Here is a 22,078-nt window from a genome sequence, read left to right as displayed (position 1 = left end):
TTTGACTCTACCGTTGTACCTTCTCAGATAACGCTGGTGCTTCAATACATGATTTATTGCTGCGGGGACTCCAATGGTTGGGGCTCTGCGCTTAACTGTGCCTTACTACTTCCCACACTAGGAATACTCTGCACTGGTGACAGTAGCTCTCCTCTATATATAGTCTATATCTCTAACTGGGCCTTTTCGCATCTTCCCCTTTATCCTTCTCGCTTCTCATCCCCTTATAAAGGTTTTTTTTTTTCCTCTGCCAACACCCCCCACCTTCACACCCTGGGTCAGGATTTTATCTTTTACTCTCCTGTCCATGGTTCTTACTCCAGAATTCTTTTTTTTTTTTTTTTTTTTTTTACTAAAGCACTCGGCAATCCCCCTGGTCACCAAGACAGATATCGGTCACATTATGCTGACTGACTGAAATGCCTTGTCCAAGTTTAACGTCAACCTTCAAAAATCAGAGGCCTGCCAGATGCTGGCGCCAATCTGACCCATCGACCTAACCTGCTTGGGCTTGTGAAATTCATCCAATTAAATACTTGGAGAATATGGTAGCATGGGGTGAAGATAAATCTGACTCTCATAATCTAATTTGGACTGTCAGGAATAATTTCCGGTATTCATCTAGCTTTGATATGTTTACCTCTACCTTGCTTTAGCCTCTTGGGTCATCACGGGACCTCTCATTAGCTTATGTTATCTTCTGTTGTCTCTATAGATACTCTTGGCCTCCTTTGCCTTCCTCTTATTTTTATCATCGATCATACTTTTCTTCTCTTTCTGTCCCTCTCCGCCCCCCTTCCCCCTTTTGCTACTCCTGCATATACTCATTTTGCTTATCTGTCAAAATACTTACTTTCAAAGGTACTTTTTTTATAGGGTTATATGTGTTAACAACAAAACCCCTAATACATAGCTATAGATTTTGTTCTCCCTTCTACTATTAAGATCCAAGTTTTTGTATCTTGTTTAATCTTAACCGTATTATGGAAATGAGGGACGTTTTCCTATTTCATGTATATGTGCCCTGATTATTCTTGATACTTGTATTCTTACTATGCATTACCCACAGATGCGAGCACTGATATGATTAGGCTCCTCTGAAACGTTTGTATTTTACTAACATGTTATTCCTTTGTCGGTATGTTTTATTGTGACTGCAAAACCAATAAAAAAGATTAAACAAATTTTTTTTAAAAAGTCTCCTTATCGGGCACTACCATGCAAGTTTACGCCCTTTTTTCCTGTTCAAATGGGCTGCCTGCTCCATTCAATACCTGAGAACAAAAAATTTCTGCAAACAATGTATATTCCTTTTCTCAACTACCAGCCTCTTCTGTCAACACTAACTGCTGACCTCAAAAAGTGGGACTCCCTGGCCCTTTCCTGGTTTGGCCACTGTAACGTACCGTCTGTCAAAATACCCCAGGCTTATTTACATGCAAACTCTTTCAGACCACTGTGCAGTGTCAATTTCTTTGACACAGACTGATAAACCTCACAGAACTTGCAGTTGGAGGTTGAACCCTACCTTACTGACTGACCCCATTACTTCCCAACAGATAGCCGTAGCACTTAAAACATACTTTCAGCTTAATGACACAAATGGAATGTCTCCCCTGATGATTTGGGAGGTGCATAAGTGCATCATATGTGGCAAACTTATCAGCCTTGGAACTCACAAGAAAAGGGAAGTCAATAAAATCACTGCAACACTAGCGGAAAAAGTTGCTGCCTTAGAAAACCAACATAAGCAGTCTCGCATGGAAGCCATCTCTACAGAACTGTTGTTAACGCATGAAAAATTTAAGTCCTTGCTCAATCTTAAAGCGCATTCTTTATGTTAAGAAGGGTTTCTATTATGAGCACGGGGATAAATGTGGCAAATTTCTTGCAAAACCTGTTAAAGCATTAACCCACGCCCAATCTATTCTATCCATTAAGAATTTAGAGAGTCAAACCTTGTACAAAACGGATCAGATTGCGTCGCAATTTCACGCCTTCTACATCAAGCTTTATAATCTGCCTACGTTCTATAAACCCCCAGACTTCCAAGGAGATATAGAGCACATTTTGTGTGACAACATTAAAGAGTGGCATGCCAACTCTAACCTCGTCTAAAGTTAAATCCTTGGAGTCACCTATTTCAGAAGACGAGCTTCTATTTCCAATTAAGACTCTTAAACCTGGTAAAAGCCCGGGTCATGATGGGTTCATGTCACATTATTACAAAACCTTTACGGACATCCTAAAGACGCCCTTTCTCCGCGCCCTTAATCACCTGAAAACCACTAAACCCATATCAGACACCTTTGATGGCTCATATAGCTCTGCTCCCCAAACCGGCTAAAGATCCCACAGACTGCACTAGAGCTATAGGTCAATTTCGTTACTGAATTTGGATTTAAAAATCTTGGCCAAAATTCTGGCCATTAGACTGACGACTTTTCTACCCAAACTTATTGGGCTCGGGCAGGTGGGATTTATCCCAGGGAGAGAAGCCCTTGATAATGTCATAAATGCCCTCAACTTGGTTCATTTAGAACATACATGTCATGGATAGCGGCTTTATACCATAAACCACAGGTCCAACTTAAAATAAATGGCACCATCTCTGAAGCGGTTCATATCAATAATGGCACGAGGCAGGGATGCCCCTTATCCCCCCCTCTTGTTTATATCACTAGAGCCCTTTATCCGGCTGACCAACGCAAACCCAGACATAAGAGGATTTCAGATAAAAAGTAAAAGAAAAGAAATTTCTTCCATCATGGAAAGGTCCATACAATATCATTGACAAGATCTCACCTGTGGTTTACAGAATAAGAATTGTCAAAAATAATGGTTTTGTGGACATATGGGTTCATGTCAATCAATTGCATGCTTGTCATCCTAGGTTTCAACTGAGAATGCTGGAAGGTAATGTAGAAGAGACTTAAGTAACTCAAGAGAATGTTACCGTAATGATTTGACATTGTGATAATTCTCTCTCAGCTTACAGATCTTCATATCTTGAGCTTCTACAAATGATTATTGGTCCTACCAATCATTGCAGAATACCATAATCATGAAGATCATTGAATAATTTTAGCTATCTGAAGGATAAGGAAACAGTCACCATATCATATATAAAGCTTAGCTAGAAAATGTAAATATTAATTGATAAGAATATGTATTTATACCATCTGTTTTCTTAAATATAAAAAACTGACAGTCCAAACCAGATCATTGATTGGTAAAGACAATGATAACTACCAAAGACACAGCGATCGTGTGGATGATGTTAATCCTTGGCGCCCAATTTCAGCCTGAACCTGTCATCAAACAGGGTCCTTCATCAGAAGTCATGCTGCAAGACGCTACAGAATTCTTAACGTTAAGAAAGATTTTATCTCAGAAGATCTTTGTGAGTTTGGGTCCAAGGATATCCACTGAATTATAAGATAACCAATTTTCAGCTTGTGGAGATGCAAGAATGATATATTGCACATGTAAACAAAGCTCAAATTTGAGTGTGAGATATTTTAGAACATGCAAGGAAACCATTTATTATCCAATCCATGTCTAAACATGAGCGACCAAAGAGATTCCTCAGTTTCTTGATTGTCAGCATTGTCTACAATACGCTCGGGATGGTGGTTTACACCACCACTTCAGCAGTCATTTTATTTCCATAAAGACTTTAATCCATCAATAAAAATCAAAGACAGACACACATACAGGGGGCTGCACATACAGGGGGTTCTTCCAAAGAAGTGGCGTTCTTAAAATAAGTGGCACTTCTGCTCTTGCCCAATCCACCTGAACATCTTCTTCTCTCTTCACAGGTAAACCTGCGTTTATATCTCCACATACCTTAAAACTGAACATTGCATGACTGCAAAAAAGCTTATTGGGTAAACCTGCGTTTATATCTCCACATACCTTAAAACTGAACATTGCATGACTGCAAAAAAGCTTATTGGGTAAACCTGCGTTTATATCTCCACATACCTTAAAACTGAACATTGCATGACTGCAAAAAAGCTTATTGGGTAAACCTGCGTTTATATCTCCACATACCTTAAAACTGAACATTGCATGACTGCAAAAAAGCTTATTGGGTAAACCTGCGTTTATATCTCCACATACCTTAAAACTGAACATTGCATGACTGCAAAAAAGCTTATTGGGTAAACCTGCGTTTATATCTCCACATACCTTAAAACTGAACATTGCATGACTGCAAAAAAGCTTATTGGGTAAACCTGCGTTTATATCTCCACATACCTTAAAACCGAACATTGCATGACTGCAAAAAAGCTTATTGGGTAAATCTGTTTGTCACCACTGTTTCAACTCCATCTGTAGCCATGCTCACATTATTTCAATGTTTATTTAGCCATTAAGTCTTACCTAAATTATGGGTTTCCTTATCTTTACAATTTTGGCCTTTTAGTCCCCTTGCAGTTTGATTGTGGTGTGAAAGTTATGCCCTGCTAGCTGTGTTGCTAATATGCCCTCCTAATTGATTAATTGCCAGATTCAACCCACACCCAACACACAGTATAAAAACAAGGCCTTCCTTACGGGGGAACACATACAGGGGGCTGCACATACAGGGGGTTCTTCCAAAGAAGTGGCGTTCTTAAAATAAGTGGCACTTCTGCTCTTGCACTTCAGCGATTTGCACAAAGCAAACTATAAAAGACTGCAGGTGACCCCATTTCCTAATTTTATCATCTCCCTCTCTGAAACATGCACTCCTTACCTCTCCTCCTTTTCACAATTGCTGCCTCTCTCCTCAAACTCTCTTTTCTACATCCCTCTGCTCCACCCCACAACCTGTACATATCACCCTCGCTTCTCCCCTCCCCCTATTACTGCACTCATCACCTCTTCCTAACTCTAAGCCCACTTGCTAACATACCCCCCAGGATACTGAAGCATGTCCCCTCATACAAATCATATTCTCATATAACCTCCCTCACTCTTCTGCTTCTCCTAATCGCTGGAGATATTTCCCCAAACCCTGGGCCCACTTTATTTAACTGTGCCCAACACACCCATCACCATCACCCTACACCCTCTGGCAGTAGTCGCAATCTACACAATCTAGTCTCCATTCCTCTTCTTGCCAACACCAGCCTCACTCTCTCCTGCGCCCTCTGGAACGCCCGCTCTGTCTGCAACAAACTCACTGCTGTTCATGACCTCTTTGTCACTAATTCCTTTAATCTACTTGCTCTCACAGAAACCTGGCTCCACGAATATGACACCCCTTCTCCTGCTTCCCTCTCCCAGGGTGGCCTTCACTGGACTCACTCCCCCAGGCCTAATGGACGCAAGGGAGGTGGAGTGGGATTCCTCCTATCCCCCCAGAGCACCTTCCAGGTTATTCACCCTCCTTCCTCTTTTTCACTCTCATCATTCGAAGCCCACTGTATACGTCTATTCTCTCCCACTTCCCTAAGAATTGCTGTGATCTACCGGCCCCCTGGACCATTATCGACTTTCCTTGATGAGTTTTCTGCCTGGCTACCCTACTTTCTCTCTTCGGAAATTCCCACAATCCTTCTCGGTGATTTCAACATCCCTGCTAATACAAACATTCCTGCTACTTCTAAACTTCTTAGTCTAACCTCTTCATTTGACCTGAAAAAATGGGTACAGGCTTCTACTCACTCTGATGGCAACACCCTTGACCTTGTATTCTCTTACCTATGCACTCCATGCAACTTCTCAAACAATCCTTTTCCTCTCTCTGACCACCACCTTATTAGTTTCTCTCTCCCCCTGTCTTCCACCACCTTTCCCTCCAATCGCCTAACCGTCACCCGTAGAAACTTTCGCAACTTCAACTCCTCTCTCCTCTACTCTGCTACCGACCACCTCTATGACAAAATCTCCCCCCTGTCCTGCCCCAACCAAGCCATATCCATCTACAATAAATCTCTGTCCTCCACCCTGGACAAGCTCGCTCCCCTCACTACACGCAGAATCAGGCCTCGACCCCTACAACCCTGGCAAACAGATGACACTAAAATTCTCAAAAAACGTAGTCGCGCTCTTGAGCGTCTGTGGCACAAGACTAAGTCTCTCAAAGACTTCAACCAATACAAATCTGCCCTCCAAAAATACTATTCTTTCCTCCACACTGCCAAGCAAACCTATTTTACAACTCTTATTAATACCTTCTCATCCAATCCCCGTAAACTCTTCTCTACCTTCAACTCTCTACTTTGTCCTCCACCGCCTCCACCCACTGATTTACTCACTGCCCAGGAAATCGCTAATCACTTCAAAAACAAGATTGATACAATCCGTGATGAAATCTCCACTCTACAGGTATCTCCCCCAGCTAAGACCCCATGTCAACAGATACAACTGACACTACCTCTATTCAAATCTACTACTCCAGACGAAGTTGCTAAACTCCTTTCTATCGCCCACCTAACTACCTGTCCCCTGGACCCTGTTCCCTCTCAAATGCTACGGTCACCCTCTGACCCCATCCTACACTCTCTAACCCACATCTTCAATCTCTCCCTCACCTCTGGCGTCTTCCCCGATGCTCTAAAACATGCACTGGTCACTCCCATACTCAAAAAACCATCCTTGGACCCTACCAATCTTAACAACCTACGCCCTATCTCCTTGCTCCCCTTTTCCTCTAAACTCCTTGAACGCCTGGTTTACAACCAACTGAGTGACCACCTCATTAAAAACAACCTTCTTGATCCCCTTCAATCTGGATTTCGCCCTCAACACTCCACAGAAACTGCTCTTTTAAAACTCACAAATGACCTACTAACTGCAAAAACCAACGGACACTATTCTGTACTCCTACTTCTGGATCTTTCAGCTGCCTTTGACACGGTTGACCACCCCCTCCTCCTCAAAAAACTTCACTCCATCGGTCTCCGTGACTGTGCTCTTCAGTGGCTCTCATCCTACCTATCCCAACGCACCTTCAGTGTCACTTACAATTCTACTTCTTCCACTCCTCTTCCCTTCTCTGTCGGGGTCCCCCAAGGTTCTGTTCTTGGACCTCTTTTATTTTCAATCTACATCTCTTCCCTGGGTCAGCTGATAGCCTCTCATGGCTTTCAATATCATTTCTATGCTGATGACACACAAATCTATCTCTCCACCCCTCAACTCACTCCATCAGTCTCCTCACGCATCACTAACTTACTAACCGACATATCTGTATGGATGTCACACCACTTCCTCAAACTCAACTTGTCCAAAACCGAGCTTATAATATTTCCTCCCCCACGTGCCTCTTCCCCTGACTTCTCTGTGAAGAGCAATGGCAAAACCATCCACCCGTCCCCACATGTCAGGGTGCTAGGTGTTATCCTAGATTCTGAACTCTCCTTTCAGCCCCACATCCAATCACTTTCCAAAGCTTGCCGCCTCAACCTCCGCAACATCTCTAAACTACGTCCCTTTCTAACCAGTGAAACTACAAAGCTCCTGATTCACTCCCTGGTTATCTCTCGCCTTGACTACTGCAACTCACTCCTCATTGGCTTACCTTTAAATAGACTATCCCCCCTTCAGTCCATCATGAATGCTGCTGCCAGACTCATCCACCTTACAAACCGATCAGTGTCTGCTACCCCTCTCTGCCAATCCCTCCATTGGCTACCACTCGCCCAACGAATTAAATTCAAAATACTAACAATAAGTTACAAAGCCATCCACAACTGTGCCCCCAGCTACATCACTAACCTAGTCTCAAAATACCAACCTAAACGCCATCTCCGTTCCTCCCAAGATCTCCTGCTCTCTAGCTCCCTCATCACCTCCTCCCATATCCGCCTCCAGGACTTCTCCCGAGCCTCACCCATCCTCTGGAATTCCCTACCCCAATCTGTCAGACTGTCTCCAAATTTATCCACTTTTAGGCGATCCCTGAAGACTTTCCTCTTCAGAGAAGCCTATCCTGCCTCCATCTAACAACTGCATTATTTTCTCCATTAGCTCATCCCCCACAGCTATTACCCTTTTGTATAACTTGACCCTCCCTCCTAGATTGTAAGCTCTAACGAGCAGGGCCCTCTGATTCCTCCTGTATTGAATTGTATTGTACTTGTACTGTCTGCCCTAATGTTGTTGTAAAGCGCTGCGTAAACTGTCGGCGCTATATAAATCCTGTATAATAATAATAATAATAATAAAGACAGACAATAGCATTCCTTTATCAAGGTGGATGAAAAGAAACATCCTTCTATTAAAAAAATATATAATAATATGGCTACATCTTTTAGCGCCTATGATATTTCTTATGACTTGTTTCCCTAATATGACCAAGGATGCTCACATGAATACCATGGGGAAAAAAAAGGGGGGGGGGGTATGTCAGAACTATTAAGGTTAAAAAGAATTTCTAAGGCCTATACATATTATTTTAAAAATGGTTGCATGGGCATCTTGGAAGCCATATTGATCATCTGTTAGGAGGTTAATGTACATTAATTGCTTGTGAATAGAGTCTCTTACAAGAGATGTTTAAGAGCCTTATCACATATTCTCCCAGGTCATAAATTGTGAAGATCCTAGATGACCAGGCAAGCTAAGGACTGGCCATGGGGCCATTGTGTGTATAATGGGGTTGATGACTCATGTCTCAACTAAACACAAGGAATAGAGACTGTGATTTTTTTTCTCATTATTGGAAAAAGAAAAAGGGGCTTAATTAAAAGTTACCTTATGAATAAGTATTATTAAGTGCAAGTAATTGTATTAGCAATACTTTCTATTGTATTATTATTACATTATATGGGACAATTATATGCCTTCTTAATTGAATTTCACATATTTTAGTTCATGTACTTTTATAAAATTCAACAAATATTCATTATATACAGTGGAACCTTGGATTGCAAGTAAAGCGGTTAACGAGCGTTTCGCAAAACGAGCACTGTATTTCTAAAAATCTTAACTCGGTTTGCGAGTATTGTCTCGCAAAACGAGCAGGATTCAGGCCAAAAGCAGTGTGCAGTACCGCTTTTGGCCTGAGGTGGGGGGCGCCGGAGCCGAACAGCGCCGATCGTCGGCGTTCGGAAATGCACAGAAAGGCCCGAGGACAGTTCGGCTGACCTTGGCAAACCTCGTAAAAGGCTCGTGAACTGAGTCTTTCAGAGGTTTGCTGAGGTCAGCCGAAGTGTGCTCGGGCCTTTTTGGCCCTTTCCGAGGCGCTCCAGCGCCCCCCGCCTCTGGCCGCATGTGGTATTGCATCCCATTGAAGTCAATGCAGAACAAATTATTCTCGTTTCCATTGACTTCGATGGGAAAACTCACCTTGATATGCGAGCACTTTGGATTGCGAGCATACTCCTGGAACGGATTATTCTCGTAATCCAAAGTTCCACTGTATATTGTTTGATTGTACTCATTGAAACACACACACATACATAAAATATATATATATATTAATATGAGGGATGCATGTTTTAAAGTATTGTGAACATCAGTGAAATTACAAGTGAATAACCATTATGTTTTGAAAACCAATTACCTCACGCTCAAAGGAATTTGGAGGATGGAGGAAAAATAATTGCCGTTGTTAGACTTTCCTAAAGCAATATATTCTACGAAGAGTCTTACAGATACTGTCATATAATAAACCTCCCTAATATATTTATGTTTTTGTTTAAAGCTTAGGTCAGAGGTTATTTGAAGTATATCTTGGTATTTTTAAGGAAAGTTCCAAAATAATTTTTAATCCAATACTGCCCCCTTTAGGTAGTTGTGCCATGGGTACATAGTAAATAATATGTTTTTTGACGGCATTAATTACGTGGAAAATATATCCACGCCTACTTTCTTTGGGAGATAAGAGTTTGAAAAGAAATGAGGTAAGGGGAGAAAGGAAAAATCAGAGAAGAAAAGAAATGTCCATTGGGACAAACAGCTGACATCTCTCAGACAAAAGATTTTGAGATTTCTGGTAAAGTATACATTTTTATTTATCTGTAGGAAATTGAGTATACATACATCTAGTAGAATTATTTAATCTTTGTAGTACTAGAATTGTAATAATTCTAACTGCAGTATGAATTGTTCCCTTCAAAGAGAGATACACACATATGTATTTATCCAGTTGGAACTGGCTTCAGTTTCTGGTAAATGGTTTAGTTATAATGCATGCTTACAATAAAATAAATTGTTGGAAATTATCTTTACCTTACGTAAATGTCTGAGTTAAATCACCAATTCTGTGCATGCTATTAATCACTTTAAAGGAATGACTCAGTTTTTCTCCATTGATATTTTGAAACAAGATCCTGTGGTTATTTTCTCATCATCTGTATTATCCAGATTATTAAAATGTTGATCCATATTCTTTGCTTGTCACCAATTATATTTTGATATTATTTTGCACTTATTTTTAGTAAATATATATTTTTTGCTAATTTTTTTTGTACTCCTTTTGTCTTCAGGTTAGCAACAAATTTTAGTTATTTTGTTGATTTGTGGAAATAAGTGGGAATCTCCTTAATCATAGATCCTTGCTTATTTTCATAAATATAAAACGGTTTAATATTTTAGTATAAACATTTGCATTTCAATAAACTTGACTAACTAAAAAAAAAAAAACAAGATTTACAGCACTGTCTAAAAGAGGCGTTCAGGATGCATAATGGAGGGGTGGGAGGGTTGCTGCAAGAATAGATTACTTCTACCTGCAAGACATTACCTAAATGCATTTTAGATTAGGTACCTTATTTCCTTTATTTTCTGTCCCCAGAAAAACTACTGCTGTCTAAGCATGGGCATATTTCCAAAAAATGAAACCATAAGCAAGCTAATATTTTTCAGAAGCAAAGTGTAAAGGCGAAGTGGGGCCAAAGCTCTTTTAGCTCTACTTAGCTCTGCACTCCTGTGACCTGTGACAGCTTTAGTTACTGAGCAGGTCCAGGCTCTGGAAAGATCCTGACTTTAAAGTTGGGATCCACCCAGATGCCTGACTGGCAGCTGGCTCAGCCTCTTAGCGAACCACTAACCAGCCGCTCCGGCCCCCTCCACAGCCTGGCTCACTGAATATTGAGAACCGAGCGATCAGCTATTTTTGATCTCTTAATGCTTGGTTTTAGAGGTGGCGGGGGAAAGATGCAGCATTGCATTAATGCTGCATCCACCTAGGTAAGTATGGATGTTTATTTTTTTGCAATCCCGAATTTCTCCTTTAAATATTCAGAATAATTAAAAATTTAAATAAACATACCGTATCGTTATGAAGTCTGAGCAACAGTGATTTAGCAGACTCTATATTCTGGAGATGGGTCCATCCCAGCAGCACAAGAAGACGTCTCAAAGGTTTAAACTCATTTGATAGCAGTTTACCAAGAGTGGAAAAATCTTCTACTTTTAGAAGAATCAAGGCACTAAGCTGAAAACAGAAAAACAATTCTGAACAGAAATCTCTAATTAACAGTTCATATGCAATACAGAAGCCGGGAATTTTTTTTTTTTTTTTTAAGCATTCTACTGCTTATCAACATGTTATCCTGCAAATCACAATTGCAATGAAAGGTAAGCAGGAGTGCCCAGCACACATGGTTTTAGATGAACATTCTGTGCAGTCTGGTATTTCTTAAAGCAGTATTAATCTCAAAAGCATAAATATATACAGTGGGTAAAATAAGTATTTAACACATCATCATTTTTCTAGGTAAATATATTTCTAAAGGTGCTATTGACATGAAATCTTCACCACATGTCAGTAACAACCCATGCAATTCATACAAAGAAGCCAAAAAGTTCAGAAATTAAGTTATTTGTAATAAAATAGAATGACAAAGGCAAAAAGTATTGAACACATGAAGAAAGGGAGGTGCAAAAAGGCATGGAAAGCCAAGACACCAGATGAAATCTATCAGTAATGCAAATTATCAGCTGGTTCAGTCTCATCTGATGGCCTATAAAAAGGTGTCTCATTAACAAGGTGTTAGAGCTGCACGATCCTAGCTAAAATGAGAATCACAACTTTTTTGCTTAGAAAATAGATCACGATTCTCGCGGCGTAACATCATCTTTCACATTAAAACAAAAAAATTGGGCTAACTTTACTGATTAGTTGTTTTTTTTTTATTCATTGAAGTGTATTTTTTCCAAGATGGCGCCTTCCTTACCCCCCCAGTGTGCTGGGACGTGACGTTGGGGGATGGCCGTGGCGGCGCTCCCTACATGAACCTCTCCCGCTGTTTGGTCTCCTACATAGATTTGCTCACATCATTCAACATTACGGAACCATTGTATAAAAAATCTAAAAAGAAAGACTTCTGCGCTACTAGCTAAAACTAAGTGAAATAATGAGATGATATAATAGTGGTGATATATTCTTAGTGATGCTGCAAAATCAAATAGTGAACACCTTACACTACTAATAAACTAAAAAGGGCACAATCGTAATGGATTGTGTAAGTGATTCTGCGCAACACAAAATGAAGTAAATGAATAAATGCATAAACTACACACCTGAAAAATAAAATAACAATCCCCTAATGGGGTAGAGCAATATGTGCAGATTAAAAAACATGTAGCAGGTGTATCATAGTGACAAAGTGCTAATCAAATAAAAGTCACTCAGTAAAAGCACAAAACATAACATAAACTGTGACTGGTGGGTGAACATGCGTTGCTAGGTGATCTGGTGACTGTTCGTGGTAACGGATACCCACTCGGGGCTCCCAGAACTCTCACCTCTATGGCACGATAAAAGTGCCTGTGTGCTTCCAATAGGTCTGTGGTCACTCTGGTGCAGTGATGACAATGGCGTCCTACTCCTTCCGGAGGGAGGGGGGCGTCACTTCCTCCACTTGGTAGGGCCTCTATTCCACAGTAGGGGTGCCTATGTACTTCCAATGGGTCTGTGGTCACTCTCGTGCAATGATGGTGATGGCGTCCTAATCCTTCTGGGGGAGGGGGCCGTCACTTCCTCCGACTATTACGCTCCATATAGGGGTAATTGAAAAGACTCCAATAGTGTAATAAAGTTAAAGCCAATGGATTTATTAAAGGTAAAAAATCAGCTTACATATACGTAAACAAAAAACGCCAAACAGCGATGGTCATCACTGCACCAGAGTGACCACAGACCTATTGGAAGCACACAGGCACTTTTATCGTGCCATAGAGGTGAGAGTTCTGGGAGCCCCGAGTGGGTATCCGTTACCACGAACAGTCACCAGATCACCTAGCAACGCATGTTCACCCACCAGTCACAGTTTATGTTATGTTTTGTGCTTTTACTGAGTGACTTTTATTTGATTAGCACTTTGTCACTATGATACACCTGCTACATGTTTTTTAATCTGCACATATTGCTCTACCCCATTAGGGGATTGTTATTTTATTTTTCAGGTGTGTAGTTTATGCATTTATTCATTACGGAACCATTGTTCCCCGTTTTTCTGCCCTTATTCGCTCTGAGCCAGGTATTTTCACCCATTCATCCCACTCACTCACTCTTGACCTTCCTTCATCTGTTGTCACCTCCTTTACACCCGACTATGGTTTCCGTATCCCCTAATATTTTCTTCTTTCCTTCATACTTTCCTATCCTTGCTTTACTCTTACACATACATTTTTTGCTCACTCACACCCCCCCCATTTTTTCACATTTTTTTCAGAGGTCTCCAATTTGGAGCGATTTTTGGCTCACACGTTTGTCACTTCACATAGTCTGACTAACCGGGGTCTGTCTGTGTGGGTTGTGTCTGCCTCGCAGCGCCCCCTCAGCTCCGGGATGTGGCATCGTTAGCTGGTCTGTGACTCACATGGCCGCACCACCACTGCGCAGATGTACACGTAAGTCTGTGGGCATAATGTGTATATGTGTGGGTCTTTCATATTTCACATTTGCCCACTTGTCCCCTTCAAATTAATTTTATATGGTTGTTCTCCCCATTCTTCGGTAACTAATTCGGTTTTTCTCCTGATGAGGGGCAAGAAGGTCCCGAAACGCGTAGAGCTTACAACTACTGACATGTGTATACTACCATTAACGATGTATGGATGTTCCATCTAGATCTATTCTTCTGTTTGTTTTCCTTTATCCCCACCAAATGACACTTTATCGTGTCACTCTGTATAGATACCTAGTACTACGTGTTTCATATGCATTCTATGTTCTATGTAATTGTAAATTCCTTGTTGGAATATATATTATTGTGCAATATTAGGTTCTAGTGAAATATACAATAATTGATATACAGCAATAAGCATTATTAATATATATGTTATTATATGACTAATTGAATCTATTAAAGCCTTTTTAATTATATTATTGTTCCATTGCGTTTGCGTCCTCACCAGCCACGGACGTATCCGATCACGTGAGCAAAAAATCTCCCAGCAGCCTCTACGCGTTTCGCATCATAGTATGCGTCATCAGGAAGCCCTGATCATCAGCTTCCTGATGACGCATACTATGATGCGAAACGCGTAGAGGCTGCTGGGAGATTTTTTGCTCACGTGATCGGATACGTCTGTGGCTGGTGAGGATGCGAACGGGAACGAGGGGTGGAACGCAAGCTGAACACGGAGGTCGCACATTTCATACAGGCGAACCATGCAATAGTTCCTACACCCGTCCCTAACTGCTGGATTAGCTTTGTGCCGGCTCGAGGGCACTTTTAAATGTGAGTGTACATTTCTTCTTTGGATTTTATACAATAAATAGTTTTAAACGCATTGCGCGATGATCGTTTTGTCCATATATTTTTATATGAGGAATACTAAAGTCCAAGTATAGCCGTTGAAGAGGTTTACTAAAGTGGAGTGGTTATCCCATGAATGAACCAAAGGTGCATTTTTTGAGAAGTATCTGGTGAGTGGCCAATCTTACAGGTGGTAGTGTGTCACACAGTCACTTATGCATATTGAAGGAACACAGGAGCACGCCAATCATGGCAATTGATAGAAGATTTGGATGCATTTGCTTGGGGACTCTAACATATATGATATATGTCAGCTGATTTTTGTTTTGATGCACGGTTTTGGCTTAATTTGGTGAATTTTTTACATGTATATGATTTAATCTAGGTTCACACTGTTTAGGTTAGTTATTTTTCAAAATAAAAGGCAGGTCATGTGAATACTGAAAAGGGTGTATATATGGGAGTAGCGCATTCACATACAATAATTAGCATATGATACACAGTCTAAAATACCACAGTTCCTGTTCGGAAAATCTTAAGCAATTTATGCATTCAGGTGGGTATTGGTGCTGTCCTGAAAGACTCCGGGAAAAAATGTTACCGGTAAGTAACTTTGTTTTTCCCCTAAAAGTCTTTCGGGACAGTCACCTGAGAGGATAAGCGAACACTTACCCCAAGGACGGGACTACAGCTTGTAAGAAATTGCGTCCAAAAGGCCTGATCCTTTGTAGACAAGATGTCCACCCTGTTGTGTTTTACAAAGGTGGTGAAACTGGATCATGTTGCCTCTTTTCTGATCTGCTCCGGCGTTGCTCCAGCAGTTTCCACCTTTGATGTTGCCATTGATCTCGTAGAGTGTGCCCCAATACCCTCTGGGATCAGCATACCTCCCAACATATAGACTTGGCCAATAATCTCTCTAAGCCACCTGGCTATAGTACACTTTGAAGCCATGTCCTTTCTTGGCCCCTGAAAATAAAACTAACAGGAAATCTGTCTTCCTAAAACGTTTTGTTTCCTCTAATGTAGCACACACCTCCTTACATCTGACATGTGGAACATAACTTCTTGTTCTCTGGAAGGATTTGTACAAAATGGTAAAATATCATCTTGGTCTCTATGAAATTTTGAGGCTACTTTAGGCAAAAAAACTGGATCAATGTTAAAAACTATCCGGTCTGGAAAAATCTGAAAAAAATACCCCTTCCTCACAATTCCTAATATGAACTGGCTGGAGGAGATCGCTTCCTATTGTGGGAGGAAGGCCCCAATCTTCCCCCCACCATGACCGACTTCTGTCTTCTTCTTGTCACTGTTTGTTACGGGCTTGTTCAAAAGGATGAAACATTGTTCCTCCTTTTAGTTTTCGGCCCTAGACGCCCGAAGCAGTTTTGTGCTCTTGGCCTTTTCTTGCTTTGTTGTGGTTGTCCCCAAGTCGGTTTACGCTTGAGTGGGAATAATTTTTTTCCTATCCGCGGTGCAATCCAACACTTTCTCTAGCCCTGGCCCAGTAAGTCCTCTGTAAGCGGGATCCCACAAAGTTTGGCTTTAGATGCAGAGTCTCCCTGCCAAGTTTTTAGCCAAAGAGCTCTTCTTCCAGAATTGGATAGGACAGAGGTTCAAGCGGTCATTCGGACTGATTCCGCGGATGTATCTGCGATATAAGCAATGCCCTAGAGGAGGAAAGGAGGATAAGATCTGCTCTTTCAGTATTCATTCCTCAACGTGGGCCTTTATCCGAGTTAACCAAAACTATGTTCTGGGCACTACTGTTACTGCCATAGCTGGTTTCAGATTTCCCATCGTGGAATCCCAAGATTTCTTCAGGAGGGTGTCTATTCGCTTGTCCATTGCCTCAGATAGAGGACCCATATCTTCAAAGGCTAGGTCCCGTATGCCTCGAGACTTGGAAGAATGCTGTGTCTAATTTGGAGATTTTGTTCCAAACTGATGCTGGATCATCTGAGAATGGAAACCTCTGCTTAAACACTTTTGAAAAGAAGGGTTTAATTTTAGGATCCTGCCATTCCTTTTTTATTGCCTCCACTAAGACCTTGTGGACTGGGAAAAATTTCCTTTCTTGTTCTCCCAAATCTTGGTACATTTGGTGGTGTAGTGAAAGAGGTTTTTTTCTCAGTTTGAATACCCAGTGTGGCATGATTGCCCCCCCCAGGAGGCTTTCCACTTCCTCGAGTGAAAGCTTGTACCAGGAAGGTTCAAAGCTTCTCCTTCTGATTCCTGGGAGCCCAAGGCTGCACTATCTGGCTCCTCCTCGGCCTCCTCCCTGGAGGTTTCTGGAGGGGCTGCAGTGGTGGATAGTAATGCTTCTGTTACTGGTAACGCTACCTGCTGAACTTGCAGAAGAGCAGTCTGAGGCTGCAGGATTTAAAAGGACTCAAAGGTGTTAGAGAGTTCCTTAAGTGAGGCTGCTAACTCACTACCCTGTTCTGCAGAATGTTCCTGGACTAGTTTGTCAATACATTCTTTGCATAAAGTCTTCCCCCAGGTGTCCCAAAGAGTATCCTTACAAGAAGGGCACCTATTTTTAGAACTATGATGGGGGGTGTCTGGATTTGTCTGTGGGTTTGCTCTGAAAGACATAAATCAACCAGGTATCAAATGCAACTTCATAACCAAACCCCCACCTGCCACTTAACTGCGGGGATGTAGCCTTGAAACATGTGGTCTTCCCTCCCCAGGGATCCCATGTTCCTCCCTTCTGGCACCAAGAGGTCACCCCCCAATCGACCCTTTACCCCGTCCCTTGGCAGGGTAAGCGGAGCTCCTCCCTAGGTCACCCTTACCTTGGTATGGCTGGAGCAGCCTGGTTCCCCTCTGCTTCCGACACTCTAGTGCCGCCACCAGAGCCCGTGCTGTCTCTACAGCAATTTGGCCCTGCTCCAGCCTGGGCCTGGCCCGTTCTCAATGTCCCGCAGCTGGAACCGGAAGCTGCGGGCTTAGACGAAAGTGTCTGCCCCCACCGCCGAAAATTATGTCACCCGCCTTCAATGTGGCTCTCACTCTCTCACCATGCTGGATGCCTGCGGGCTCAGAGACTGCTTGTGCCGCACCTCCTTACTCCATCCTCAGTGTTGAAAATGAGCCCCCCCCAGCTTTTCTACCGCCCTCAGAGATGCAGGGGGCGGCGACTGTTGGACCAGGTAAGTCTCCTGGTTATAGTGCAAGGAGCTTCTGCCCCCTTCTTGGACTTTTAGCCTAAGCCTCCCTGGCTTCAGTTCTCCATGTGGTGTCTCCCCTCTAAAGGAAACACAAATAACTGAGGAGCCAGCAGGGGAGGAGGAGTTTTAAAGTGGACTAGCGCGGTGTTTCCAACAGAGGGAGAGGAGCCAAGGTCTCAGGTGGCTGTCCTGAAAGACTATTAGGGGAAAGTTAATTTATTTTAGATATCCAATTTAAAAAGTGTAACTCATATTTTATGTAGATGTGTTTCACATAGAGAGAAATGCTTGAAATATATAATTCTCTTAATTTTGATGATTATGGCTTACAGCTAGCGAAAAAAACCAAAATTCAGTATCTCAGAAAATTAGATTACAAAAGACCAATTAAAAAAAAAAAGTTTTGACATAGCAATGTTGGCTTACTGAAAAGTATGTCCATGTACAGTATAGTATGCGCTCAATACTTGGTCAGGGCTCCTTTTGCATGGATTACTGCATCAATGCGGCGTGGCATGGAGGTAATCAGTCTGTGGCAGTGCTAAGGTGTTATGGAAGCCCAGGTTTCTTTGATAGTGGCTTTTAGCTCATCTGCATTGTTGGGTCTGGTGTCTCATCTTCCTCTTGACAATACCCACAGGTGCCAAGTCCGGCTGGAAAATGAAATCAGCATCTCCATAAAGCTGGTCAGCAGAAGGGAAACAGATGACATGACTGGCTCGCCAAATCATCAGGGACTGTGGAAAATTTAGATATTTTTTTTTGGAAATCAAGTTCCCAAAGTCTGGAATAAGAGTGGAGAGAATATAAGTTGCATGAGGTCCAGTGTGAGGTTTTTGGGGGGCCATGTCATCTGCTGGTGTTGGTCCACTGTGTTTTATAAAGTCCAAAGCCCTCTACCAGGAAATTCAAGAGCACTTGATGCTTCCCTCTAACCAGTTTAATGGAGATGCGGATTTCATTTTCCAGCAGGTCTTGGCACCTGCCCACACTGCCAAAAATACCAATGCCTGGTTTAATGATCATGGCATCACTGTGTTTGATTGGCCAGCAAACTCGCCTGCGCTAAACCCCATAGGGAATCTGAGGGGTATTGTCAGGAGGAAGATGAGACACCAGACCCAACAATGCAGAGGAGCTGAAAGCAGCTATCAAAGCAACCTGGGCATCCATAACACTTCAGCAGTGCCGCAGGCTGATCGCCTCCATGCCATATTGATGCAGTAATTCATGTAAAAGGCGCCCTGACCAAGTATTGAGTGCATACTATACTGTACATAGACATACTTTTCAGTAAGCCAACATTTCTGTATTAAATTTTTTTTTTTTTTTTTTAATTGGTCTTCTGCAATATTCTAATTTGCCGAGATAATGAATTTTGGGTTTTCACTATTTAAGGGGAAATTCGCTTTGATATACAAGTGCTTTGGATTACAAGCATGACACGTTTCGTGTGCATGCATGTCATCGGGGGATATGTCATTACCCGAGGATGTGCATGCCCATGAAAAGCATTGGATGGAGCCCTATGTGCTGACATCATGCCGCTGCTTCCGGGTCCTAGATCAGTGGCCATCTAAGTCTGGACGCTCTTACTGTGTCTTTTTCCAAGTTTTAGTAAATACATACTACACTATATACCCTCATCCTTGGGCTCCACGTGGTGAGCATTTTTTACACAGGACTCCCCTCTGGAAGCACATGGGCCGGAATTTAGGATCAGAGTTGTTGAGGCTTTATGAGGTTGATAGGATATGCTAAAAATACAATAAACTTTCCAGTGAGTGCATAGTAGTGGAGGATCTTTACACACTGGATGCACAATGCATAATCGGTTGCACTGGGAATGACTAGTATTGGAGATCTTAAGTGGATGTTTGATTTTTGGGACATTCATTTAACTTTTTTGTATGTTTAATAGTATTGGCACATTATGCTCACTTTATTGTCACTTTTATAAGGTCTTCTCATATACGGTCTTCTCATATACAGTGATTGATGAACTTACTACAACCTTCGATTGTATTAATTTTTTTATGCACTTTATGTTTAAGCACTAAAGTCTTATTGGTTTCCTAACCTCTTGCCACCCACGTTACATAGATCTGCAGTGGCAAAGAGTGGAGATTTAACAGCCACACATATGCATCCATGGGCGGCCAAGGTTTCTGTGCCCGAGAGTGCACTCACTTCATGCTCCCAGCACAGTAAGTGCCAGATCACACCAGAGCGCTCTGCGAGATGGCATGTGATTCGCACTGCAGTGCAAATCACATGCGATGTCAATGTGATGCGATTTCAGCCATACAGATTGTATGGCTAAAATCGCATCGGGAACAAACTTGCACAGAACCCTTTTTGGTCCGCACCAGAATCGGATCACATGAGTGTTCACACCTGTGCGATCCGATTCATGTCCAAACTGTCTGTTAGCAGTGCGATATGTGAGCTGAAATGGGGGTGTCATTAACAATGTATTGACACTCCCGGCAGTTTGCATATGGCAGTGTGACCATGCGTTGCGAAACGGGTGCGATGCGGGAATACGCAGTGGATTCGCAGGGTTCCCGCATCACACAAGTGTGAACCGAGCCTAACCAGTCTCTAGTAACGATTGGGGACTGGCAGGACCGGCTTTCTGATCATGTGACCATTGTGACAGCCAATCATAGTGGTCAAAATAATGGGCAGACCTTCCAACCCCTGGGCGTAATAGTCCAGTTAAGGGTGCTGGAGCTGGACGAGAAAGGGTTAAACACAGTTGCAGCTCATCTGTATAGTTACAAGATCATGACCCTAAAATTATATTTTTACTTCTGATAAAAAGGAATATATATAGATAGATATATAGATATATAGATAGAGAGAGAGAGAGAGAGAGAGAGAGAGAGAGAGAGAGAGAGAGAGAGAGAGAGAGAGAGAGAGAGAGAGAGAGAGAGAGAGAGAGAAAGAGAGAAAGAGAGAAAGAAACACGAGTCCAAAAATTGCTGCACTTAAAATGAATTATTCAGGTATATGCATATACAATAAATTGCATATCGTTCTTCAGGTTGGAACAAACATGTAATGACAATAGATTTACAGCTCTTTATTTAGACACATTTCACAAACCTGAAATCAATTAGGTAGTTATGAGACATTTAATTCAAAAAGAAAATTTGCATAGCTTCATCCTATTCTCAGAGAGACATCCATACAAGATTTCTTTTATTGGCCATTTCAACCCTCTCTCCTCTTGTAACCTGCAATGGATAACCCCTCTGTCTTAGCTTACTCTCCATTTCATCAAGGCGTTTCTCTCGGTCTGCTTTATCACTGACAATTCTATTAATCTTTACTAGTTGGCTTTCTGGGATAGATTTAAACACCCAGGGGGTTGAAAACTTTGATAATGTAGAAGTTGATTACGATCAGTAGGTTTTGTGTATAAATCACTAAAGAGCCTACCAAATGGCCAATAAAAGGCCCAATATCATTCACATTAATTTAGAGTACATATTAAAAAACATTGGCACGGGCCATGGCCTGAGATGAAGGAGTAGGAAGTGTTTCCTCTGAGCTCCTGCTCCGGCCGTATTAAACAACGCAATCTGGCGGCAACATCGGCACACACTGAGCCTAATGAACAGGAGAGGCTCCAGCAAAACTCCCCATCCCACCGGAGCACAAAAAACTGGAGAAATCGGCAAATTCCTGTAGAAAATCGTCCTGGACGGCAAGGCAGCCCCTGCTTCCTAAATAACGGCGACAAATGCAGCCACAGCACAGGCTGCCTCTCATGTACTCCCCCCACAGACACAGCATTCCCCACAGAGCTCAGAACACGGCTCCCAACACCCTGATAGCCCCTCACCCCCCTCTCAGCTCCAGGGATGGATGGGACATAGAGGCTTATATCAAAGCACTCCCCACAAAAAATGACATTGAATCATACATAAGCAGACTGGAAAGATCATACAAGCACGAGATGACTGACCTGCGCAGAGACATTGGCCATCGCATACAGGATATAGAACACACTGTAGAAAGCTCAGTTGCAAAACTCCTAGAACATGAGGAGATCCTCCACAGGCACACTGTACAAATACAGCAAATGTTCTATGGTCTCGATGACCAAGAGAACAGGAGCAGACGTAATAAGGATCCAAGGTCTCCCAGAAACGATCGAACCAAAGGACTTGCACACTGAAAGTGTCAGCAATATTTAATCAAATCATGGCTGAACCTAAAGACAACCCGATCAAAATT

At 42.1% G+C, this 22,078-nt stretch overlaps 1 protein-coding gene across 1 annotated transcript in view; it reads right to left on the bottom strand.

Annotated features, from left to right (window-relative positions):
* ZFYVE26 (zinc finger FYVE-type containing 26) overlaps positions 1-22,078 on the bottom strand; it is a gene marked incomplete in the record, with an annotated part of 1,901,467 nt that overhangs the window by 1,506,253 nt on the left and 373,136 nt on the right. The window contains 1 exon segment of the mRNA XM_073610828.1: positions 11,216-11,380. Within this exon segment, the coding sequence (XP_073466929.1) occupies positions 11,216-11,380 (165 nt within the window).

The sequence above is a fragment of the Aquarana catesbeiana genome, linkage group LG13, assembly GCF_042186555.1.
Source record: "Aquarana catesbeiana isolate 2022-GZ linkage group LG13, ASM4218655v1, whole genome shotgun sequence".
Lineage (NCBI taxonomy): Eukaryota > Metazoa > Chordata > Amphibia > Anura > Ranidae > Aquarana > Aquarana catesbeiana.
This window is presented reverse-complemented; position numbering and strand designations above follow the sequence as displayed.